The 27134-nt window shown below is 37.2% G+C and overlaps 2 protein-coding genes across 2 annotated transcripts in view; one reads left to right on the forward strand and one right to left on the reverse strand.

Moving 5' to 3' along the window:
* The first annotated feature begins 1770 nt into the window (after nt 1–1770).
* Nucleotides 1771–9962, forward strand: LOC139724859 (uncharacterized). The gene is made up of 9 exons (XM_071635982.1): nt 1771–1836; nt 2195–2280; nt 3252–3335; nt 3877–3982; nt 4565–4729; nt 5787–5970; nt 7057–7171; nt 8146–8225; nt 9395–9962. Exons 1-9 carry the CDS (start codon nt 1771–1773, stop codon nt 9457–9459), a joined length of 951 nt encoding a protein of 316 aa, XP_071492083.1. The 3' UTR covers nt 9460–9962.
* Nucleotides 9963–16576: 6614 nt separating this feature from the next.
* LOC139724853 (ubiquitin carboxyl-terminal hydrolase 8-like) overlaps nt 16577–27134 on the reverse strand; it is a 40280-nt gene continuing 29722 nt past the window's right edge. Inside the window, exons 12-19 of the mRNA XM_071635977.1 lie at nt 25661–25739; nt 24965–25095; nt 24041–24257; nt 22141–22377; nt 20644–20786; nt 19499–19659; nt 17888–17976; nt 16577–17274 (exon numbers count right to left, since the gene is read on the reverse strand). Coding sequence (XP_071492078.1) covers nt 17221–17274; nt 17888–17976; nt 19499–19659; nt 20644–20786; nt 22141–22377; nt 24041–24257; nt 24965–25095; nt 25661–25739 — 1111 coding nt within the window. The 3' untranslated portion in view covers nt 16577–17220. The remainder of the gene's footprint in view (nt 17275–17887; nt 17977–19498; nt 19660–20643; nt 20787–22140; nt 22378–24040; nt 24258–24964; nt 25096–25660; nt 25740–27134) is intronic.

The raw sequence follows: 27134 nt of genomic DNA on the forward strand, positions 1-27134 counted from the left end.
TGCATGTTCGACAACTGGGCTCTTAGCGCTGTGTAAGCTCTTCGACGATACAAAGTGCAGAAGAACTAAAAGCTCAGACAAAATATTTCACTGGACTCTTATAGTAGATTATATTGGAAATCAATTCCTCTGTTACTAGTTGTAAGTATCTTATCTAACAGTGTGGCTACAAATTTTAGTACAAATCCTATATTTATTTTGGTCTCTGGACCCGCTGATACTAAGCCATATAGGGAAATACCCTGGTACATCAAAAGCAGTAGGGTTGCCCTGCGAACCTGACACAAACATGTTGGGGTTGCCGATGCGGTTATAGTACAGTTGTTTGCTTGAAAAACATGCATTTGACATTATGAATATTGTGTTAAATTGGAAATGTTTACTGTTGTGGTATTCTTATGCCTCCGCCACGAAGTGGTGCCGGAGGCATTATGTTTTCGGGTTGTCCGTCCGTCCGTCCGTCCGTCCGTCCGTCCGTCCGTCCGTCCGTCCGTCCGTCCGTCCGTCCGTCCGTCCGTCCGTCCGTCCGTCCGTCCGTCCGTCCGTCCGTCCTTCCGTCCGTCCTTCCGTCCGTAATGAATTTTGTGGACAGCGTAACTAAAAAACCTTTTGAGGTATCCTAATGAAACTTGGCATGTATGTGTATTAGGGGGTGAAGTTGTGCCTATCAACTTTTGGATGCACATGCTCAAGGTCAAAGGTCAAAGGTCAAAAGGTCAAGGTCAAATACGTAAAATATCACTATTTCCACCATATCTATGCAATGCCTGAAGATATTTTCTTAAAACTTAATGTATACATGTATTACCCAATTAAGATTCTCTGGTGAAAGTTTGGGGTCATGAGGTCAAAGGTCATAAGGTCAAGTAACAATATCAAAACTTCACTTTTTGCTCCCTAACTTAGAAATTGTTCAAGGTATCTTCATGGAACATAGTATATATTCATGTACTGACTGGCAGTGATTATCTAGAGAATTTAGGGTTCATGGGGTCAAAGGTCAGGGGTCAAAGGTTAAGGGCAACACCTCAACATTTTACTATTTCCCTCATATCTATGCAATGTCAGCAGGATTATTTTTTTTTTACACTTGGTGTATGCATGTATAATCTAATAGAGATTCTCTGGAAACTTTTTTTTTTGTTTTTTTTTTTTGGCCTCAAAGGTCAAAAGGTTAAAGATCAAGGGAAAGTGCTAAACTAACTTTTTCCTCCATATCTCAGAAGTGGCTCGAGTTATCTTGAAACTTTCTACATATTCATGCATGTTCTGCCTGACAGTGATTATCCTATGAATTTTAGAGTCAAAGGCCAGATGAAAATGGTAACAATGTACTTTTCAATACAGAAATTGCACTTTTTCTCCATACCTTGAAAATTACTCAATGCATAAACTTATGAATGGGCAAAGTCATTTTAAAGTCCTTAAATCCCCTAATACATGCTCTCCTATTCATCCAATTAAAACCAGGTCAAGGAAGGTGAACATTCAACACATTTGTGACAAACTTGTCATTTTAATATTTTGCCAATTTTGTGAAAATATAATCACACATTGTCCACATGTACTATAGACCTATTAGGAGAATCATGCATTATGGCGGAGGCATACCAGTCGCCTTAGCGACATTTCTAGTTGCTACATGTATTTATATTTAGTGAACTACATTGTACATCATGCTTTGCCTCCTAAACTCATTTTTGCAAGTCTTTAAATAATTATTCCCTAGGAATAAACATCATATATCAAGCTGTGCAAGAAAAGGTCATCATGGCTGAATCAAACAGATATTCAAAGAGACTCCCAAAGGAGAGAATACGGACACTTGGGAATGAGGTAAGCATGTAGATATAAACTGTTAATCATATCTCTTGTTTTGTAGCTATTTGCCATGATTGACATGACATGTTTTTGCCCATTGAGGAATGAGTTAAGTTGGTGTTGTATGTATGTGTGTGTGTGTGTGTGTTTTAAATAGTATTAGTGAACATATAAAAAGAAAGAGAGACTTTGCTGTTATCAGTATATCCTAATCCAGGTCCTAGATTTTACATCTATTTTCCCTTTGTTGGATATTTTTGATGTGTTGAACATATGTATCATGTGATATGTTTGGATACGATGTGCACAACATTTTCTCATGTCTTTGGCAAATTGGTGATTTTTTTAAATTTTTTTTGGTCGTTTTTTCCAGGGGGAGGTTTACAGGTCATTGGCAGAGCTGAATAAGTCTGTGCTGAAAGGACTCGTCAGTCTCAGAGGAGAAGCCCCAATATCAAGGTAGTGAGTTTCCAAGTGCCCATTGCTTCTTAGTCATTTTCTTAAATCAAACCAGTATTGTATCAGGACTGCCAAACAGTCTTATTTCAGAAAAGTTAGCCTCTATGGTAGATGGAGAAGTGTCACATGATTTTGGCAAAAAAAAAAATTGTTTGCATGTGAGGTATCTTATCATGCAGTATTCAGTAGATGTAGGAGAGTGTCTTTCTGTCATGCCATACATTCAAACACAGAGTTGCCGACATTGAATTGTATCTTTCTTTCTTTTTCAAGTTTTTTGATGTTTGTCAATTGTCCCAAGTGTATTCAGTGAGATTATTATTATTATTATTTTTTTTTTTTTTTTACATGCACTATATAAGGGGCAAGCAAGAAAAATCACATTGAAATGGATGATGCTTTTCCACTTTGCAATTTGTGGTCTGGTTTGTGGGTAGTACATATATTGACTTTTTTTTTTCATTGTAACTTGTAACATGGTAATCAATGAAAGTCCAGGCTGTAAGTTTATGATATTAAAGGCAATTATTTACCATTTGCAAATGAAACAAGAACCCAGGTCTGGTGCTTCAAAAATGTGAGTTAGGGATAGAAACCATGGATGAAAAAATGTTAATCAGTATAATCAATGGTAAGTTTTGTTAAATACTAGTATACAAAATGTGAACAGTAGCTATAGTAAAAAAAAAAAAATTCTAGATTAAACTGTCTACAATAATGGTTTATTGAGAAAAAAAAATTATTTATCCTTATATTTGAGACTTTATTTGCAAAATTTTTATATTGTAGGGTGTTTTGTGATATAACTGTCCTACATATATACATCAAATGTGATAACTCGAACATTTTTTTAAATCACTGCTCCAAATGGTAAACAGTACCTTTAAGGCAAGACACAAGCCAAACAGGTCTCTATATCAAATACAGATAAATACAATGTCACTGTCAATATCTACAATGTACCTCCACAGAAGTAAAGACCTTGCTCTCATGCTTGAAGAGGTCATGTGGCATGCCCAGGAAGCTAGGATCCTACTCAGAGAGATGCAGGCCAGGTAAGAGAGAATTATCTGAATATCTTGCTGAGCACTGTAGGGAGTTTATTTCAGGAAATAGTTGTTTATTGAAAAATTCACTTGTATAATAGTCATCCTATTGCAACTGCAGCATATATACCCCATCCAAAAACAAACAAACAAACAAACAAACAAATGCTAAGTTTATGTACTTGTAGGCTAGAAGAAGTTATACTGAAGAGAGATAATGCAAAAGAACAGAAGTAAAACATTTGAAAGTGGAAATAAAACTCAGCACAGCATAATGCACAGTTCTATGTGGCTTTTGTTATCTTTTTAATAGTGTTTGAATTGCACAGATGAGTGATCATCAGTCCCTTCTTGATTAACCTGGTGAGGACGGACTTATTTTGCTATAACATGCATATCCCATAGACACCTGCCCGAGTATACTCAGGACTTGTCTTCAACAGGTTAACATTCTTATTGACCAAGGACAAAATGGGCAAAGTTTAAGAGGCAAAGTCACAAATGTAGTGATGTTCCCAGTGCTGGAAAATGATTATTTGTATCTCTCCAGACATAAAAATGCACCAAGTGTCTTTCATGATCGCTCGACTCAAACTCCAAGGCGCTGGAAGAAAGAGGCTGAAAAGTATCAGAAGGAGTGCGGAAAGATGCAGCAGGTAACAGCCCAGAGGAGTGCAAAACTTTGTCCCTCTGTAAGAGTTGTACAGTGGACTCCCATTATAACGATGTCCTCGGGACCGGCAGTTTTCTTTTGTTATATTGAAATTCTGTCATAACCGAACAAATAAACAATAAAAAACAAAGAGCAGGTAATGTTGCGGCCTAAATTTTTATTTCGTTGACACCGTAATTTCGTTATAACTGTGTTCGTTATAACGGGAGTGCGCTGTATGCGTATTAATTGGAAGTGCGTGGATGCCAGAAAGTGTATGTGAACTTCAATGAAATTTAGGCCTAATGTATGCAAACTGCTCAATAGGCACTTATTTCTTATATGGTAACCAAAAGAAGAATGTTTGTCTTCAGTAACAATATACAGTTCTAACTTATGCTATTCAGTCTGTCAGTATGTGTTAATTTTTATTTCCTTAACAAATTGAAGTGAGTGTCCAGTTGTGGTATAGGAACCTGAATTGAATATGACTAAATATTGGATTTCTTCAGATTACATTTGCTTGTTCTCTATCTTCTGAAGATTATGTATCTGATGTGTCTACTGTACATTTGCATCATTGCAGTTTGCAGAAGATGTGTGTTCAGCAGTCCAAGCAGGGTCTCAGCAAGGCTTGCCTGTGATAAATGAATCCCATCACAAACATGAAGCATGGTGTGAACAGTCCTACCGCCACATTGTGCCTACAATACACCACTGGGCTGACATGATACTACAGGACCAGCAGAGGGTGAGTTCAAATATGAGCTCAGATGTGATCTGGTTGAGCAGGTCAATGTACATAAGTGGAGAAGGATAAGTTTTTCTTTCTAAGTTTAAGCCCAACTCAAATAAAGCTGTTTCTTTTTTTTTTCCCTTATGTTTAGTTTTGAGAGTGTGTACATGCCTACTCAGTTTGTTTGTTTTGATATTTTTGCAATACAGAATTTTAACACATTACAACATAAAGATATTGAATTAAAGTGTTAGTAATAATTTCTATAACATGACAATGAAAATGTAAATGAACCATTTGCCAATCAAAAAAGCATGCACAGCACAAACTAGGTATTAGCAGAAAAATATTCACAGAAACTTGTAGGACACATCATTTTTTTCTTTTGTTAAGTCAGCCTACAAATGAAAAAGGGTGATATCTTTTAACTATAGCATATGATCATCATTGTCTTAATATCAGAGAGGAGATAGAAACATGTGTGTACTGGTGAGAACAGTTGATGTGATTTGTCAGAAGTGCAGCAATTAAACAAAATGTATATGACAAAAACAGGGACATTAATACAGCACTTGCCAAAAGAAAATATTTAAAGCACATGATTTTTTTATTTTTTTAATTTTTTTAATTTTTTTTTTTTATTTTTTTATTTTTTATTTTTTTTTTATTTTTTATTTTATTCTTTTTGGGGGGATCCAATATCAGAATGTGTATATATGGTCTTTGAAACATTGTTTATTTCTAACTATGTCTGTCAGTAGTAATACTCTGATCAATCATGTACATGTGGATTGAATAGAAAGCCTTACATTCTGTCCAATTACTGAACAGTGCTCATGCTTTTGTCAGTGTTGTTTTAATGCATCCAATCTTACCTTGCTTAGAAGATAATGTTTCTGAAAGGGGTCATGTTATGCAAGCATTCTGCTTTAAAGTGTTTGTTTTTTTAAAGTAATCTTTATCAGATTTGCCTCAGGGATTGTAACAAGACTCATGTTGAACACCTGGTTTGTCTTGAATGCATAATATTCAGCAATTAATTGACATTGAATTGATTAATGTGGTTGTGCAGGATATGAGGACGGAGAGGCAGAGGAAGAAGGACATGTTTGAGGCGGAGCAGGTTGTAGCCCACTTCCAGCGGCTGTTTGACGTCCCCACCAAACAGGGATCCTATGCCAAGATGACTGAGGTCTACCACCGATTGGAAGAACTCAACAACATTCTTCACACACTGAAGAGTTTACTGGGCCTAGGTACACCTCAATTTCCCCCTTCAATGATGACCAATGTACAAATTCTAACCCTCTTACTCCACTTTGATAGAATATGTTTGACATCATATACAGTACAGTTGAGTTAGTATAAGGAAGATTAATGTTTAGTGATAAGAAGAAGTTACTAAATCAAAGTGTTCAGTATGTTCTATGATTTGACCATTTGTTCAGCACAGAACCAAAGCAATTGCAGTTGCTGGAAAGTTGAAAAATATTATATATAACATTGACATAACACTTGTATTTATCATGTTTACCTGGTACTATGATTTCATTGATGACTTAGATCTGAGCAGTATACATGTGCCTCTAATTTAGTTCATATATATTGGAGTTGAATGATATAGCTACAATGTCAGTTTGCCACAGCAACCTCGTATCATCAAAGAGAAGTGAATCTGAATGGAGTACCTAGTAAATCACTATGTCCAGAAATTACCGTAATGGCAACTCCTCTGAAACAGTGGGATTTGTTTTTTCTTTAACATTTCCACACACATACGCCATACTTCTGCTTTTGACTTCTTGAAAAATTGAGATGTCAGGTAAAGAACTAATGTCAAAACACTACCAAATACTGTACTTTTGTTACTGCTTATTTTTTTTAAACACTTCAAACAATTCTTCCTTCACCTTTCTATCATATAACCGTTTCGCCAAGACATGTCTGTGACTGAGGTGGTGTATGACTGGCCTATTTGCATTACTGCCAGTGGAAAGAGAATCAAACAAAAGGAGAACTAAACCATGTCATTTGCACTGTTGCATGATTTTTGTGCCGTTTATTTTGTGAGCTTTTCTCTTGCAACATTGCATGCAATGCTGGCAAGGGTTTTGTTACCCTATTATGTCACATCAATTTCTCAAATATTCCCCAAATGATGACAATTTAGTGAGTTGTACAGGATTTGTTAAGTGATACTTCATATGACAATATTCTAAAAGCATTTGGCTTTGTTGTTTGTTTTTATCTGGCCCTAATTATGTATTATACTTAAATACTTTCAAATTTTCATGCACTATAGTTGATGTTTTTGCATGTGATGTGTCCCTCTACTTCTGTAGAAGCTGACGTACCTGCTACCCGTGTGGTAGTGGCTCTGGGTCATCTGTGTGACCTTCACTCTGACACGTCTACCCGGCTGCTGAGCCACTTACTGCAGACAGAGAATCTAGAAAGGTAGCCACTGACCGGTTAACTGGTTTGCTAACGTGCTCAAGTTTTATGCATGCCAAAAGAACAAAGATTATTTGTGACAACTTTAAAACTTGGCGAAGGCTTGCATGACATAAAAAATATATCGGATTCAAATGGAATTCCAAGTATTGAATTGCATTCAAAACAAACTGGTAATTTGAAGAGCTTGATACTAAGCCCCAGAGGCAAATATATCCATGAATATGAATGCATTAGCAAATTATCCTTTCAGCATCCCAGAATGAAGGGTGATTGGGGATTTCTAATAGCAGTACATTTCCAGACACACCTGTATTTAGGTGGAAAAGAAGAAAACGCACTTGGCTTGGCAGACCAAATAGGCTTTTGGCAATAAATGAAAGTTCATATCAAAAGAAAGATAGGGCATCAAAAAAAAAAAAAAGAAAGAAAAGAAAGAGTTGAGTCCTCCATTTTGCATGCTGAAGAATTCAAAGATGTTTGGATACAAAAACAATGTATTTAGCTGTCTGTAATATCATTAAATCAATTCAACAAAAGTCAAATGTACAAGCTCATTTTGCACATAAATCTTCATTAGCAGACCTTTGCCTTGATGCATCACACACTTGGTGAGTTTTGTTTTCAGAAATGCAGTAACTAAAACTGCATTTCTAATATAAAAGGAATGTGAGCTATGCATGAAGGACACAAAACATTAACTACAGAACACCCATTTTCCTGTAGCACGCAATTGTGTAAATGGGAACTATTTTCAACAATCACTGTTGGAAAATGAACAGAAAGATGCCTCTACACTAAATGTAATATTCATCTCATTGGGTTGTGATTTAGTCTGTGTTGTGAAATCATTATTAATACAGTGCATCCCTAAAGACTGTGCTCATTTTTGTCGGGTTTCCTTGAAACAAGGATTCTGCTGTTACAACACAAAGCCAGCATGACTTTATCAGTTATTTTATCCTCATCTTTATCAGGCTCATACTGCGTTTGGACCAGTACCACAAGTTCTTCCCTGTCTTCGAAGACATTGCCAAAGACCTCATGGAGATTTTAGGTCAGTGAATATCAATGACAGGGCCAGGCTGTCCTGATGACCACCATCAGTTCAGCCATGAAACAATAGCCTGTAAATCATGCTGTGTTTTATTCCACTGCCCAATGGATTCTGCCTCTCATGTTAAAGTCTGCCATGTTGTAAAAGTGGAAATTTTCGCGGTGTTGAAATTTTCGCGCATTTCGTGCAACCAGAATCCAGCGCGAAAATAAAAGCCCGCGAATATTTTTGCTTGCCATATGTTCCTGTGCGTGATGTCTTGATTCCGCGGAATTAAAAACATGCGAAACTGATCTTCTGACCAGGCCATGCGCGAAAAATTAGTCGCGCGAAAATATCCACTTTTACAGTAATTGAGTTAAGGGACAAGCTCTTATATTTAAAACATGTTCCTCAAGTAGTTCAGAATGTGATGTTTGTTGTTATTGTTGTTGTTGATGTTATTTTTTAATGTGATAAACTTGGGCTGTAGGATTATGATAAAATGACTACTATGATAGACAAAAAAAAAAAGTTTGATGAAATAAAAAGCATGATGTGTGTATGATATTCTTTTTTAATTTTTGGGGGGTTGTTTTTGTTTGTTTGTTTGTTTTCTTAGGGGGAGGTATTATTTATCTGATACTGTAACATAGAGTCCCAAAGTGTTGATGTCACAGTGTGATAGCGTCGATCTTAACCAGGTGTGAGCATAGTTAGCAACAATAATTTTCAGAGATGCTGTTGGTATTCGGGCCAGGTGAGGTTTAGAACCGGTTTCCATGGCGATGAAAAGGTATGACTTCACACTTTGGTAAACTCCCTACAGTGACATTACATTACATATAGGTCCAAATCAAAGACAGTTATTAGTCCCTTGAGATTAATAAATCATTTTATTCACATCTTGACACTGTCATAATATTTGCATATGCACACACTAATATTGCATTGCTTCTGCTTATTGGTATCTACAGCTTCTCTGCAGAGCACATTATGCTGTACCTCATTTTCTCAGTCAGCAGTTCATCCCTCGTGTGAAGAGCTAGCTTTTAGGACAGTCTGCAAAAAACAACATCTGGATAATATTTCTGTAACCTATATAAGGTGGTACATGTTATCTGCCAAGTTTATTTTATTCTAATTACAAACATACTCAACCTTTCTTCATCTTTTCTCTTTTCCAAAAGGGGTCGACTCTCTGGGGAAGGTTGTACCAGCCGTGAGGGCACTCAAGCTGCTGCATCCATGGTAACAATACTGGGGAGGCCATCACAAAAGCCAGTTGGACTAGTAGTAACTTCAGTTAGGTCTTTGAAAAGTTGTAAATTTGAGTGAGAAATGAGCACATGAGAATTCGTAGACATGCTGTCAGTTGAAGGATTGACCATCTAAATGAGCGATCTTGTGTATAAAAGTCTCTGTGATGGAACTACAAAGAGTACATGAACAAATCAGGGGTCAAATGATTGCCCTTTCTCACTAGACAGTTTTGATAAATCATAATACACAATAAAGAGATTAAGTCTCAAACAACATTTATGCAATGGGTCTCGTCGTCAATGAGTTAAGGTTCATGTTCCTAGAGGTCTCCCGTCTACCATAGTGGCCAGTTTCATTTCGCTTGGGTGGTCAATGTACACAGGTTCGACTCTACAACTGAACTGTATGTGGAATTTTCCATGTTCAACTTGTTCATAAGTGTTACCGCAAGTTTAGGGATACTTTCCCCATCTTGAAAATATTGAGGAGAATTATGTGAGTGAACACCAGTGTCTTCCGAAAGCATGTCGGATTGCGGATATGCCAAACTGAAGATGTAGAAAGATGTTATCCACATAGCAATCGCAGAAAAAAAAAAGTCCCCTGAAGTGGCAAGTGTTTCTCCGTCTGCAGTAAGCTGGTACGATTCGGCATCAAGTATCTGGTCCTTGTGCAGTTTCAGATGTGCAGGACTCTGTAAGCTGCACTGACCGAAGATCAGTACACATTTTGGGTGCTTCTAGAGCTGTGAGAGAGCCGTTGGTGCAGAGTGGAAAACTATTGATGACGTATAGGCTTATATGAGACTGCTGAATTGTGTGCTGAAGTGAAGTTGCAGAGGACAGCAGTAAAATATTGGAGATTTATGCCATGCAAGAAATATGAGCTTTCCACCAGGGAAGATAAATCTGTGCTGAAAACCTCTTAGCTGTAATTCTTCCCGTATTCTCTTCTTCCATAGAAAACAAAGCTGGTCATTGTACAACAGGTGAACCCTGTACAAAGAAAGTCATAATCCCCAGATTTTTTCCCATTGTACTGGATAACAAAATGTCCTGAAAGAGACACCCATAAGTTGCTGCATAGATGCATACAGATACCTGCCAACTGAGCATTATTTCTTCAGAAGAGAAGAAGCTTATTGGGAGATTGGTGAAAATTGCCATTTTTTGCATATTTTCTCCCAGATATATTTCCTGATTTTAAGGTTGGCATCTATTAGTAAACAGACACTTGTTGGACTAGAGGCTGTTGATACAGATACATTGTAAGTAGACCTAACTTGAAAATGAGGAATCATATCTCATTAGCCAAGTTTTATACCAAATCAAGGGTCAAATAAAGGGCATATAAGATAGTAGGGGTAACAGATGTATTTTTACTGTAAATGTGAAGGCATCCTAGCTGCTTCCATGATTGACAGGCTGTAAAAGTATCCTCGTATTTCTCTCATCCATATGTGAGCAGAACTACAGAAGCATCTGCCAATCCAATCCAAGAATTTTTCACGCCCTCTTCTATGACCATGTGTTATAAAGGCAAGCAAGTGCACTCTACTGCATCCTATGGAGCAAATCATGTGCCTTCTTCATGCAGTAGGGCCCCCAGGTCCTGTGTGTATTTTTAGCATGAGACGTGATATCCCTTATGTCTTTGTCTGTAATACTGTGCAAGATGTACGTAGAGTGGTGAAGCCTATGATGTTGCCTTTGAAATCCTCTGATACAGTGCACTCCTGTTATAACGAACATGGTTATAACGAAATTCCGGTTACAACGAAGTAAAAATTCAGGCTCCAACATTAACCGCTGTATGTTTTTGATTGTTTATTTGTTTGATTGTACTAAATTTCGATAACGAAAGAAAACTGCCGGTCCCAAGGACTTTGCTATAACGGGAGTCCACTGTAGTTATGAGATCTCATTTGTGTTTCTCGCTAAATAATTATCAAATGAATTGTGTCATAGACATGGATCTTATAGAAGCCATACCAGAAGAGCCTTTCCTCACTTTAATGAAACCTTGTTGTATCAGAGTTAGGAACATAAGGTTTTACTGGTATCATTGTGCTTTCTTGTATCACATTTCATTCCCTTCTTCTTTTTTCACTCTCTTTCTCTTTTTCTTCCTTTGGGGAGAGGGAATGGTGCTTGAGAAGTAGTGTAAAAAGGTCTTACGAGAAGATGTCTTCCATGCTTTCACCACGGTATTAAGTGTTGTGTCACGGAATAGTATCATCACAGTGCCAATGCCATGAGTGCATGTAGGGTTTCCTGCCCAAGTAGTCTATTTTTACCTTGTAATACTCTTGGAGTGGTTTTCTTTAGTGTTGACGCAAGATGACATGACTTTGTATGGTGAAAAAGATGTTGGTGTGGTAGACACAATAACATTCATTACATTGATTACTAGGTGAAGAGCCACAAACAACCCTGTAAGGGCCAGTATTCTCATTCTGATACAGGTTATAATGACATGATGTGTGACAAAATGAACTAAGTTTATATGAAGAATGCACTGTGATTTGAATGAAGACTGCAGAACTCAGTTGACAGTTTCGTATAGTTTTGGTTGAGACGTAACTTCGTTTTTCGAACATTTTTTGGTGATATAATGACAAACTTTGTATGAAATATGAAAGAGCATGTAATTCCAAGAGGAATTCAACGTTTATTTGATGAAAATTGGTTTTGAAATGGCTGAGATATCCAAAACAGAGTGGTTGTAATAAAAAGTGGGACTCCCCTTGTAATTACGATTGCTTTCTTTTACCTTGTTTTTCGATGTCTCAGCCATTCCAAACCCGATTTTCATCAAATAAATTTGAATACCTCTTAGAATGGTATGCTCTGTACTGTATTTCATCAGTGGTTTCTTGGTATCTCACAAAAAAGTTAAAAGCCCAATCCTAATCTCCACTAATACTATACATTCCCTTTAAGATAGTGACTCTTGCTGGAATTGCAACTTCCCATAACAACAGCCAATCAGGAAGCTGAATTTTTGTCATTACCATCACATTTGGCATTCCAGCAAGAGAGTTGCTATCCTATCAACTTTTTTATGAAATGGTGCCCTGATCTCTTTGAAACCAGAGTACAATCAATGTTGCTCAAATGAATATATCGAAAGCAAATAAGCCTCAGAGTTGTGTGATATTCTACTTGACAAAATGGGTTATTTCCTATAAATGGATTTGGCCATTCTCTCTAAAATTGCTAAACAGGGTGTCTCTGCAAAGTCTTGAACAGGGTTGGGGATAGATGATTCCTTTGAGAAATCTACTTTCATATTAGTCCTGATGGTCCCACCAAGGGTTGATAGCTCAGCTTTGGAGGACTACAGTAATGCCTCTTGCACCCACGATATGGAATTTTCATGATTTGTAGTCTGTGGCAGTTGCAAAGGTACAGGCAGCCTCCATTATAATGAAGTCTCCCGAACCAGCAGTTTTCTTTCGTAATCATCAAAATTTTGTGACATCCAAACAGTGTATAAAGATATACAGTGCACTCCCATTATAACGAAATTCCAGTTTCTAATACAACAAACTAAAAATTCAGGCCACAACAGTATCTGCTCTCTGTCTTTTATTGTTTATTTGTTCAGTTGTAACGAAATCTTGATGTAATGAAAAAAAAAAATCGCTGGTCTTGAGGACTTCATTTTAATGGGAGTCCACTGTATAGACAATAATTTGGGGACCTGAATTTTCACTTTGTTACTTTGTTATTACTGTTTTTGTTTTAAACAGGGGTGCACTGTACTTGGTATTCCTAAAATACTGGCATGTAGTTTATGAGGGCCAATTTGAACATTGAAATGAATGTCATGGCCAAATGGCATTCCAACTGTTTGTAACTTTCCAAGTGCTTGCCAGATTCCACTAAAAAATCTTCATGAATCTATTGTATGTGTATTGATCTCATCCATTTCACATTTTGTTGATATAAATTGCCCTGCAAGCCCTACATGATTAATTCCATTTATTAGGAACATATATTTTTGTGAGAACCTTACACTGTCTGCAGTGACACTGAGCATATTCTTTGACTTCATATCAAGACACGTGAGACTTGTTCTTACAGGGAAGTTTGATTTTCCTTGTCCTGTGTTATGCTGTTACTAATAATTTTCTCTCTGAATTAAAGGACAGCTGTGACTGCATTATCAATATTGAAATGTTGGGTTTATTAGTAATTCTTGTATACATACTGTATGTAATCATTTACACATATTCTAATAATTATGTAAACTGGTGCACAAATAAATTTATACAACATGAAGGCATTGTGCAATATAATGAACATTTACAAGAACTTTATACAAATTCATATGATACTCTGCAATTTTTTAATACAATCATTAACAATGGCACATAAAAGCTGCTGCACATTTATCACATTTTGTACATGACTGAGTGACGCATGATCCTGCTGATGTGAGTTTTGCCGGCTTTATGCATAATCTTCACTAGCTCACCTAAGATATTCACATTTTGCACAAATTATCCAAACATGCACTGTGAATTGTATTGCATTTTTTCTAAATCTGCAAGTGTTTCTTCACGTTAGAAACATATAACACAGCTAATTTTACATGTTAGGACAGTGCTAGATGCAATTCAAAATGCAAAAAAAATAAAAATAAATTTAAAAAAAAGATTATTCAAGAATCAACAGCTAGGATTATGATATGTTTTTTCCTGTGTTTTGAATTCTCAAAGATGCAACATTATCATATTAATCACCATGATAAAAATGGGTAGAAATTGAAGAATATTTATGTCATTCAACAATATCACATATTTCTGTTTGACAAAATGGTGATCATTTCATACAAAGAGTTTCAAAAGATTTTATTTGGGGGAGGGGCACATATTCTTCAGTATCAACACTTGTGATACATGCAGATGTTATGCATTTAGGTGTACATGTACATGTATCAGCCATATATGCATTTGGGTGTACATGTACATGTATCAGCCATACAAATTTAATCAATGTGATACAAATTGATTCTGCTGATATCAAATTTTGTCCAATGCTGCTTTTCCAGTAGCAAATGGCCAAAAATGTATGTCTTAATATTGTAGTATCAATGTGAAAAATAAAAATCATGCCATCATCCAACTCTCTATTTGAGTGTACACATTTCAAAAACTCCAACATATTCATATCTGATATGTTCTTGTATTATTCACATGCATGGCTAGCCAGCTAACCCCCAAAACAAAAAGTCATCATGCAGTTTTTCATTAATCTTCACAAGCCTCTGCTTTGGGTTAGTCGATAATCCACAATAGACTAAATTCCTATATGTACCAGTGTTATGTGTCAAAATTTTGATCTATACGTATGTGCCATTTGGTCATAAACAGTGCACATCTACTGCTACAACCACTTCCACCAACAAACTTCTCCAAATGTATTGCATTTTTTGTTTCTAATGCAGTTTGGAATCGGCTCACAGTACTGATGATGATAATTCTTCACTAAATCTTCTATGATTTGTCTCGCATTAGGTCTCTGAAACATTGCAAATGTCACGAATATACACATTTAAATACATGTACATAAAACAATGAAAAATAGAATAGGAAACACAAAGAGCCATCATAAACCCTAGAATTGTTTCATCTTGACTACAGTTCAGAGAAAAGAGTTCATGTAGAAAAACACAAAAGAAGATGTTGCTTTTCAGTATACACCCCGTCTGGATCTTGGATTCGCATCCACTGCGTATGAACAATCACATATTCTGCTCACATCAGTATTGCAACTTATTGTATTGTAACAAGGATAAACCATTGCTGATGCTGATATATGCCATGCTTGAGTGCTAGCCCTCATGAGTTATGCCACTGCCGAGATAAATGGTTTCATTTAATATTGCCTCATCTGCACTCAAATCTTCTGCACTCTTTGATAAAGTGATGTCAAAATTCAAGATGGCTGCAGCTGTATTTTTGCACCAAGGTACAAAATATCTTCCATAGTTATTCCTCTCTGCAGGTTTGTATGGTGAGAGACTCCAAGTTCTGTTGGTTTGTGGTGCACCATGTCGATTCGTTCTTGGATGAAAAGGACCTACTCAAACAATGCAATCCTTGTTTGCAGTGAAATCAGTGATAAGGGAAAATATATTCACAAATAATATCACTTCATTATCAATGATAAATTTTACCTTGTACATAGTCATATTATGTTGAGGAACAACATAAATTGTTTATACATCATGAATACAGTTGAGATCACAAGGGGGCTATCCTATGTATCCATCAAAATCATGCATTATTTGGAGAACAAAATTACACTACAGAATGCACAAACATGAGCTGGTTCAATTCTTGGCTACTTCTTCACATCGCAGTAACTGCTGCATTGTAAGTGTACAGTAATGACAATCTATGGAACATCGTCACTTACAGAAACTGTCATAGTAAAGTGATGTTGCATGTGTCACGTAGCATAAGCAACACTTTGAAAGGGGCAATATCAAGAAGACACAAAGTATGTAAAATATGTCTACATCACCAGGGTGAGCCACTGAAATATATAACTTGCAGTGTCAGAATATCAAAAACAGATTTTTCGGTGTGCACCTTCATCTGAAACAGTGAACCTCCGTACCGTATAACAAGCAGTTTGGAGACCATTGTAATTTCCTCATATATTGGGTATCTCATTATATCAGGGATAAAAACAACAGAATATAAAAGGAATATGACCTGCAAAATGACCTTGTTATATATCAGGTATCTCACTACAGTGTACTCCCATTATAATGCACACACCGTTACAACGAAAATCCTTTTACAGTGAACTCGCGGTATAAGTCCTCGGGACTGGCAGTTTTCTTTCGTCATATCGAAATTTCGTTAAAATCAAAGGAATAAATGACAAAAGACAGAGTAGATAATGTTGCTGCCTGAATTTTTACTTTGTTGCAAACGGAATTTCATTATAACCCTGTTCGTTATATGGGATAGCCATCAACTGATGGCATTCACGATGCGCCACCAACGCACCATTGAAATCATGCAGAAAATAAACAATGTGATGCATGAACGAGATGAATCATCATTTCAAGCTATGGTTTCGGGTCCATTCTCTAAACAGCATGTTCAAAAATTGATGCATCATACCCTGAAGTTTAAACTGTAAAAGTTGCAGTGTAACAGTACTATTAAAATATCTATCTTTCTGGTCCATCTTAATTGTCAAAAACCCTGGAGACTGTTTGCAGATATTTCTACATCTGCAGAAACCTATCTTTTTATTGAATATTTTCGAGGCTTAGGACTGATACAGTTCACTGAATGACTGCTTATTTGTCTCTTGCTACAATGAATACAAGTCAAGAAGAAGTCTAGTTTTTGACTGAGTACATCTTCTCTTTTGGATTCCTCAGCAAAAATAAGCAACTAGTCTAAGAAGCTTCAGGTTTGATGAATGACAACATAATCTGCTTTCAGCTGATTCCCTTGATGTGAAAAATGATCAGAGAAGAGCGAGCTTGATGGGTGACAGTTACTTTTGTCATATGATTTTTCGGCCAGCATATACAGGCATGACATAAGCTTGCTTGCTATCAAGAAAAGACAAGTTCGATGGCTGACCCACAGAAGCCGCTAGATTCCTCCTCATTCTTGCAAGCATGTCTGGAAAGAAATGAAGGAGAACTACAGCCTACAGCCAGGGGATTCCTTGCCCATCTCGGGGGCTGATTAGAGAGCTGGTTAGGGAGCTGGTTAGGGAGGAGATAGGTTGAAGGATGTGTAGAACAGGATGTACGCTGCAGAGCTCTGTAAACACAAACAAAAAATTTTAATTGAAACACGAGAGCAAACAAACATGGCACTGAAATGAGGCCATTTTTTTCTAAACTGCCATATGCATGCCACCCCTTTACAAGCACATTACATTCATTGAACCCTGACCTTGGGGAATGACCTTTAACCTTTCAAAGGAAACAATACTTCCATTCCTTCTGTCATTTTTTTCATTCATGTGGTTACGTTTCGTTACGGACAGGAAAAGAAATATGGCCCAAGTTAAGCAAACTTTTGACCTTCATTTTTTGTTCTCTTTTTTTTTTTGGGGGGGGGGGGTTAAAGGCATACATATTTCATAGTGTTGCTGCTACTAAAATCTTTGCAAGACACATGGGTTTTTTTGGACAAAAATGACAAGCTACTAGTTACATGGTCAAATAAACAATTATCCGAGATATTCCAAATCACATGACTATCTTTCTTTGTAAAGCAATATGACACAACAGAGTGTATTGATTTCCTAACTGTAATCCAGTTGTGTTGGTATCTATATTTTTCAAACGATGCATAAATTACTCTTCAGTTTTTCGTGGAGAGTAGTTCCCTCATCTGACAGCAAGTGAAAAACATTGAAATGACTGACCTTGACAGCACTCTGTGAAGCATCATACACCTCGTGATCATCATATTTGTACCACCGTTTGTTGACAGCATTCTGACAGCAGGCTGTATCTGAAAAGACCAAGCAAAAATACAAATGTATTTACTCCCTTTTGCTAGCAGTCTATATATCCTCATAAAGAATAACTGATATGAATCATACAATGCAGGAACTGAAGAGAAAATATGAAAACAGAAAGAAATAGCACTGCACTATATGAATGCATGAGAAGAACAATGAGGCATTTATAGAGCCGATACTGTGGGAATCCATGGAGTTGGAAAGCTAGCCCAGCTTGGATATAGACCGATTCGGGTTCGTTGAGGGCAGCAGACATTTCATGGCACTGGGCGCAGCCATAGTGGGTGTCTGAGCCGACCCCCCCTGCTCTCCTCCACCCCGGGCAACATGTTTATCACGCACTTGTAACAAAGGTTCGCGCACTAAGCAAGCATTCGCGCACTCAGTACGAGACGCCCATTGGCTAAAGCAGTTTTTCATTCTGCGCGCGTGCTAATATAGGGAGAGGGTGGGGAATGGGAAGGGGGGGGGGGGGTCGGCTAAGACACCCACTATGGCTGCGCCCGTGCCAAAAATACACGTAGCGCGTCACAGAATCGGTCTATATTCCAGGATCCCATTAACAAAATGTGTCCAGCTTTATCACTGATCTCTGTAATAAGTACACACCCAGCCAAAGAATCTTGAATGGAGTCGACTGTTACCGATAAGCATATGCTTCGATGCACATAATCGTCGTTGGGGCGACAAGACCTTGTATCTACAAAATGTCAAATGTTCAGGAGAGCCAAAAAACATGGCGGCCAAAGCACTAAGGTGAATGGGATAGCCTTTCCTTTGACATGCCGTGGTGGCTCCATTTTTCGAGTAAGACAGTTGGGATTTGGACAGGGCATCACTTAACCCATTATTTGACCATTAATCGAAAAAAGTCATTTTCACCAAAATTGAAGATACAAGGTCTTGTCACCCCAGCGACAATATTTGCCGACGGGCACCATTCACAGTTTTCTCGAAGATACCTCAATGGGCAGCGAATGAAGATTGATCCAACAGGACCACCCATGTTTCCCCATCCTACCAGGGATTAAAAGATGAATCATTTTGAAAATGATTGAAATGATTCTCTCTTTATTGTAATTCACGTCCACAAGCTATTAAGAACCATCTACCAGAAGATGAACATCTAGCTGTAGATGACAGACTCAATTCCCACTGGTTCCATTTTCTGACATGTTTTTAATATACAGATCAGTAGTTGCGATCTTACAAATACATTCGTACAGGGGCGCCAATTGATTAAAAAAAATCACAGCACATTTTCTCACCTCTGCATTAACATTCTCTTGCTTTCAACCATCTACCACTTTGACCTTCTACAGCTATTCACTGATACATAATATATTTCTTACAAGAAGACAGCAAGAAATGAGCACTTCAACCCCACTTACATTAAGACTGGGAATTTGATGTAAAGCTGTACTTCCACTGTACAACAACATGGGCAACTAAGTAGTATTCTAAGCACAATATGGCAAGACTGAATTCTCTGATGAAGCAAGCCCCACTTACAGTGGCCCCCATCCAGTGTGCCTGTGTGGTTTGAGACTCCGTAGAGCTGATAGGTGCCATGCCTCTCTGGACCAATCACGAATCGATCCAAGTTAAACTCTGCAATGGGGAAGTCCACGTAAGTCTGGAGCTTTTGACGCCACATACCCTCATAGTAGAACCTAATGTAGAGAAGACAGAGAATCATTCTTTTAGTACTTGATTTCACCTCTTTTTTTCTTTCTTTCTTTTTTTTTTTTTGGGGGGGGGGGAGGGGGAGAATAATGATGGTGACAATAAGTAAAGCAACATATATTCAAAACATAATCAGATAAAAGATGTCACACATACAAAGTGAATTGAAGTTTGATAAATTGAATGGGATGGAAAGAATGCCTGATGCCATCTGAGAAACTCAAAAGACATTTTTATACAGTAAGTTCTCACTAAAATTAGTATTACTCCTCTCAGGAGAAAAGTAGTAATTTCCTACCTTTGGAGGCGATATATATATATATATATATATATATATATATATATATATATATATATAAATATACAGTTAACAACAAATTATTCATGCCCCTGAGAAATTGTTAGTTTTGAGCAGATTTCTTACAAGTGAAGGAAGGAGTGATGGTGATTGGGTGTTAATCTTTTACTCTTATTTGGCCTCTATAAATTGACATTTATTCCAGTTTCACCTCATTTGCATAACAATAGAAATGTTGAGATATAACACCCAATCACCATCACTCCATCATTTACTTGTAAGAAATCTGCTCAAAATGAAAAAATTTCCCGGGGGTATGAATAATTTTGTTGTTAACTGTATATATATATATATATATATATATATATATATATATATATATATATATATATATATATATACAGCTAATTAGTGTTACAAGGGGCATCATTTTTGTTGAGCCTATAATTTTACATATCAGTCAACTTGCAAATATGATGAAAATTAAAACACCTCAACATATACCAATATGCAGCAGTTCATCCACAGAACTAGCCTTTTGTCAAGGCCCTCTCGCTGTATGGTGAAGAGACTCCAGCCAAGAGGGACTGTCGCGCTTGGCTGGGCTCGCTTCGCTCACCCATTACAGCGAGAGGGCCTTTACAAAAGGCTACCACAGAACTGGCCATATTACCGCTTGAGATGGATGAGAAGTAATTTAGGAAGTCTCCATATCAGGATGGTCTTCTTGGAGTTGCGGTTGGTCTTGCAGTGAGAGCAGTGAGTGGCATTGTCTCCAGACAGCTTCTCTGGCTGCGAGAATCTCACTAGGCAGTCCTGCAGGAGAAAGAATGAGGCACTTTCTTCTTAGTACTCAAAGAACAGGTTTTATGGTGATATTACACTGATATTTGAAGATACGTCAGACTGTGAATAATCTTGTAATCTTAGCACAATTAACATGCAAATGAAAGCTACAGACACGCTAAGCATAGAATAAGAACAAAACAGACACACGGCCATGATTGAAGTAATAGCCACTTCAAATGAATGAGCTGTTTACAAAACAATTTGTAACGTAAAAGTCAATGCAACATCAATGTGACAATACAGAAATATATGAGCATTTCTTTCTTAATGAATACAAGCACATTCTTGAATTTGTTGATGTCCAAAGCTGCATAACCCAATCTCATCCAGTAATACCAGTATGCTGATTTACATGACATTACAAATATGATCCTCTTACACATACCTACCAAAAAAATCGAAAAAGGTACCTCCTTACTTCAAAGACAATGTAATGTAATGCTCTCCTCTACAATGTGTCACAACTCTGAAACTGAGAAATAGAAATGGCCTTTACAGCAAGGATTTGGCCAGCCTTGAAAAGCATTGTGCACGCATCATGTTCAAAGGATTTGAGACAGTCCTGCTACACACACAAGCCCACAGACCATGTAGCAAATTATTATGGCTGACTCTTGGATAGTCTTGAAGTCACAAAGTGGCATCCTCAAGTGAGAGTACCTCGTAACCTCCACCAAACCTATTTGCATTTGAAACAAGGTTGGTAACTTAAACCCCTCCGTGAAGATATCAGTCTCAATCTGATTTCATCAGGCAGTACAGAGAACAACAGCAAATCAAAAGGTAAAATCATCATCATCATCGTCGTCGTTGTCGTCTTCATCGTCGTCGTCATCATTATCATCATTCAGTTCATTCTTTTTCCCCCATATACCTACATGCCTCTATTCCCAAATACAATCAGACATGAAGTTACGTTTATCATCAGATGCATTGCTACTCCAAACACCCAAAGTAAAACATGGATGGGGTGATCATGCTTTCTTCGTGATGGGATCAAAATTGTGGAATTGGTTACCTATTCAGTTAAGGCAACTGTCATCTACAGAAACATTCAAATCCCAACTTAAAATGTATCCTGTTCCTCTTACACTGAGGACTATAACTGCAATCTGTAATGTTCGGAACAAGTGTATTCTTTATCTGGTATGTCTTTGTTTGTTGTTTGCCATTTTCTTCTCTGTTGTCATGTTTGAATATGTATATATCTTTTAATATTTTGAAGTGCCATGAGCACCAAAAGGTGGACCTGTGCGCTATACAAGTAGGCACTATTATTATAATGAAAAGGTAAATTGAAAGAAAGAGGAAACCCACTTACATTGAGTGTACACTTGCTATTGGAGGGTATGGGGAGGGAGAGGTACATGAAGGCCTCAAACTTGACAGACTTGTTGTGGCAGGACAAGCACTCGACGGTGGACTTGAACTGGCCCTGGAAGAGAGAGACGATGATGGAGCGGTTCAGTCTCTCATGGTTCTCCCACGACAAGCTGGCCGCTTTCTTGTCGGGATACTTGCTGAAGTCCTCCTCCTTCACATACTCCCGCTTTGTCACCTAGTTTGGAGGATGGGGGGGTTAGAGATAAGGAGATATTGAGAAAAAAGATTGAGATATAGAAATAGAAGAGAGAGAGAGAGATGGAGAGGAATGGGGAAAGTGAGTTTTATATTCCATTCATTCAGACTGGTTCCATAGGTAAATTTGGACTCACAAAGACAGCAATGCATACTGCAAAACACACACACACACACACACACACACACACACACACACACACACACACACACACACACACACACACACACACACACACACATATACTGCAATGAAAATTGCAGACATAATTTCTCATGCCAAACGATCCATATTTCATCCATCGCTACACATCCTATCTTACATACATAGTCTAAAGAGAAGGAGTTACAAGAAAATAGCATAGAAATTTGCGCTACAAACTTAAAGGTCCTGTTTACCTTTGGGAAAAGTGATTACAAAAATTTTCAAGATATCACATTTGATGCATATGTGTAGGTCTGTTGTATCACAAAACATCCTGCCATCTAAAATGTTCACAATAAAGCCTGAAATATAAGGAGATATCAGTATTTTTCTCATTAAACCATAACTGTAGATGGTTTAGTCTGGAAACATTTTTATTATACCTATTAACAACATTTTGTGTATTTAACAATACTTAACATTGATTATACAGATTCATTTTTTTACAGTGGTTGTTTCTATCCCAAACTCACATAATAGAACTATTTTGAAGCACTAATGCTGGGTTTTTGTTTCATCTGCATATGGCAAACTATGCCTTTAAACTCCCTGCTGCCCGTAATCAATCAATGCCCATCCTGGTGAATTCGCACAAGTATCATTTATCATTAGCACACCAAGGATTGGCACAAAGTTTGGTACGTTGCGGCACACTGGCATAAATGACATTCCATCTGGATATCATCCATAAGTATTTCACACATTGTGTCCAAAGTTCAAGAAAACTCATGATCTAAGAATCTAAACATGGCCTCACATCCATTCTGAGCAGCTCAGGAACGAGGATGATGTGTTTAAATTTGCCAAAGGCTTTCAAGGTCTGGAAAAAACCCTAACATCAAAGTGACAATGAGACTTTCAGCATTTCTGATGATTTGCTGAATGAGTTCAGTGAGATAGTCTATGGTGCAAAATTCCCTTCGCTTATAACAAAATTATGAGATAACAAAATAAATGCCAGACCCACGGATTTCATTGTAATGGGAATCGCCCGTATTTTATATGAATCAAGCAAAAAGAGCATTATGATGATTTTTTAAAATCTTTAAAGAGATAGTACAGTATTGGTGGAGATGAGGATTGGGCTTTTAGTTGATAGTACAGAGCATACCATTCCAAGAGGTAGTCAAAGTTTATTGATGAAAATCGGTTTTGGAATGGCTGAACCATCTGAAAGCAAAGTAAAACAAAGCGATCGTAATAAAAGGTGAGTCCCACCTTTCATTAGGATCGATCTGTTTTGGATATCGCAGCCATTTCAAAACCAATTTTCATCAAATAAATGGCGAATTCCTCTGGGAATTACATGCTCTTTCACATTTCATGAGAGGTTTCTCGTTATCTCACCAAAAAAATGTTAGAAACATGAAATTAGGTCGTAACCAAAACTATACGATCCCTTTAAACTGGCATGGATTAATGCTGGTTTGTATCAAACCTGATTAAGGTCTTCATGTAGTCCGTCAAGTAGAAAGAGCAGGAATTCCTGGGAGTCATGATGGTGGCCAATGTGCTTGCGAAATTCAGGAACGTACTTGGTCACTGTGTCCCTCAGGTCTCTAGGTGCCACTGACCGATACTGACCGGACCAGACTGCCTTTACCACGATGGCAAATTCCTCTGCCACTTCTCCACCCCGCCCTAAAGGGTTTTTTCTGTAATATGAGTACAAACATCGATGCAAGTCAGCATATCACTGAATGTTTTTGTACACAGAATTATTTCTATAATTATTGACAGAAACAGAAATTGAAATTTTCTTCACATGACTTTTTGATATACTGAACATATTCTATCATTATATGTAAACTATTTTTGTTTAAACACTTTAGTTAATAACACAGTTTTATGTAATTATTAGAAAGGATCAACAATCTCAAACACAAGAGTTTAGCACACATTTGAGGATGATTGCAAATATTCATGACAGTGGATGGAGGGAGTAACTTTGGATCAACTGTACGTCATCAACTTTAATCAGTGGACAATAAATTTTCTCTCCACCCCAGAACAATACCCTTTCAATAAATGTAGCTTTTCCAGAACCACATAAACACAGACAGACAAACAAACAACCTTAGGTCATTTGGTTGTTTGAGTTCCCTTTTGTGGTAGCTGTTTTTTGCTTGGTTGTTGCTGTTTTCACAGTCATATGAAATCCAAGGCAATTTTTCCCCATCGCTTTGAAAGTCACCAATGAAAGTAAATCAACCCTGCATAATTCTCAATGCTTCAACACAAATGCTTCTTGCCATTTTGAAATCATAATCTTCACATCTTCAGTCACTCTTACGAGTCAATCTAAGACTCAAGCAGGCAATAGTTACAGCACTTGTCACAGGCTGCCCTGATGAAGACTAACCTGTTAATGTGAGGCAGGTAGTTGTCCATGATGAAGTATTTTGCCAGCGGTGTAGTGTTACTCAGACATTGAATCACAGAGTTCATGAAGCATGTGTTGCCAAGGTTACGCAGACCAGTCAAAGCACGCCCCTGCAGTTGAGAGACATAGAAAGCCAACAGTATAATAACTGCAATATCTTAGCTGCATAAATGCAATGTTCATATAAATAAGAGTTATGATACTGAGCTGTTGAAACTTGTATCCTATAAACATACCCACAACCTTTGTTTCTCCCAAGATGCATTACCACTGCAAGTCTCATCACATTAAAAAAAAAAGACAAAAAGGACTGCCCATTTGCATGTGAATTGCCAAAACTGTTTAATAATTCAGCCCTACGAATAAGAAATTAAATATCAATGACCATTCTTAAATCTAAATGCGCTTTTATTTAAACATCTGCATTTTGTGATATCAAGTAGATCAAGAACATCAGAAATTAAATTATCAATATTGTCATCATACAATCAATATGTTCATAAAAAAAGTCGATAAGAAAGTATATAAATTAAAACTTTGCAGTCATATAATCAAAGTCAAACAACGTTGATGCTGGTTAATGATTTCTCTTAAGCAAACAAACACACACAAGCAAGAGCAAGCAAGCAAATATGCGTCACTTTACTTTGTAAACCAGAATAGACTCTCACTTACTTGATTCCCAAAAATAGGGTTGAGATTGCGCACTCTGTTTGGATAGGCTGATTTGAACTGGGTAATCTGCTGCGGAGGTCTGGAAAACAATGGAGGATAAAGACATGAAAAGAGTTACACTATGTGTACTATGTGCACAATGTACAGGACACAAAAAAGCCGTCACATCGGCACTGTGTTACAGTCTATTACAGTCATAACTGGTGTTTATGGATATAATGACCCATTTCTAAGCTATACATAACACCACAGCATCTACCACAAACTATGACACACACTACAGATTTTTGGAAGATCAGACTTTTTCACCATCTCTCAATTACATGTATATGTAGTAGGAGATAATGCACAAATTAATCAGCACTTATATCAATAGACAGTCAGTAATCCCAAAGTCAACTGATAAGATCTTGTAGTACACAAAACTTCTAATTATTTTCAAGTGCATGGGGTCACACAGAACTCCTCTAACCAGTCTATATGACCATGCGCACGGAATGTACAAGGAAGCCTCTCAATTACCTTGTGGCATGTACCGGTAGTTAAATACTCTAGCACTATGATACATACATATATGATATCAAGCAGTGTTTTCTTCTCTTTTTTTTATTATAAGAAACTATTAAGTGATTGGCAAAATTTTGATCACACATTATATTCATCTACAATTATTTGCATAGATATGCATTATTGAAGATCAATGTTAAAGATGCATTGCATTTACTACAAAAAAAAGAAGAAAAGCTGCATGCTCTCTCCTGAAATAATCAGTCATAGATACGCATTCATAGACTTTGATCATGAAACAGGTTAAGTGCTATTTTCACACATTTTGAAGTAAGTCCATCATCAGATAAGAGAAAAACAAAACTGTTTCAATAGTGCCTTGCAAGGAACATTTTGCAAAGTTACAATTAGAAATACAATAATTTCTTATCATTTACCTTGTTTTTGTGGCAGGTTTAATCACACATATCTCAAATTGACAGGAATATAGTTAACTCCTTTTGCAATCAAACTCTTCATATAAAGATGCTTATGCAAAAAAAAAAAAAAAAATATATATATATATATATATACATATAGAGAGAGTCAAACCTGTCTTAGCGGCCACCTCTCTATAGTGGCCACCTGCTTATAGCGGCCACTGAAAAATCCCCCGCACGAAATTGCTGTATTATAGACCCTTTATATAGCAGCCACCTGCCTAAAGAGGCCAGCAGCCACTCATTTTGTATCCCGTGGTGAATATCTACCTGCGTATAGCGGGCCACAAAAATTTAGCTGAACCGTTAAATCAGCCGTGAATACGATGTCTTTTATGTTCATTGCGTGAATTCTACCGATTCCTAGCTCAGTCACAATCACACTCGTGACACAGACACAATTGACAAAATTAACGCAGCTCTTTGCCACGAAAAGCCGTTTTACCACTAACTTGACTATATAGATTAGATTTAGGATTCAGTAATGC

This window comes from Diadema antillarum, unplaced genomic scaffold (assembly GCF_040938485.1).
Source record: "Diadema antillarum isolate AM-2024a unplaced genomic scaffold, OU_Dant_1.0 scf00000234, whole genome shotgun sequence".
In the NCBI taxonomy this organism is placed as follows: domain Eukaryota; kingdom Metazoa; phylum Echinodermata; class Echinoidea; order Diadematoida; family Diadematidae; genus Diadema; species Diadema antillarum.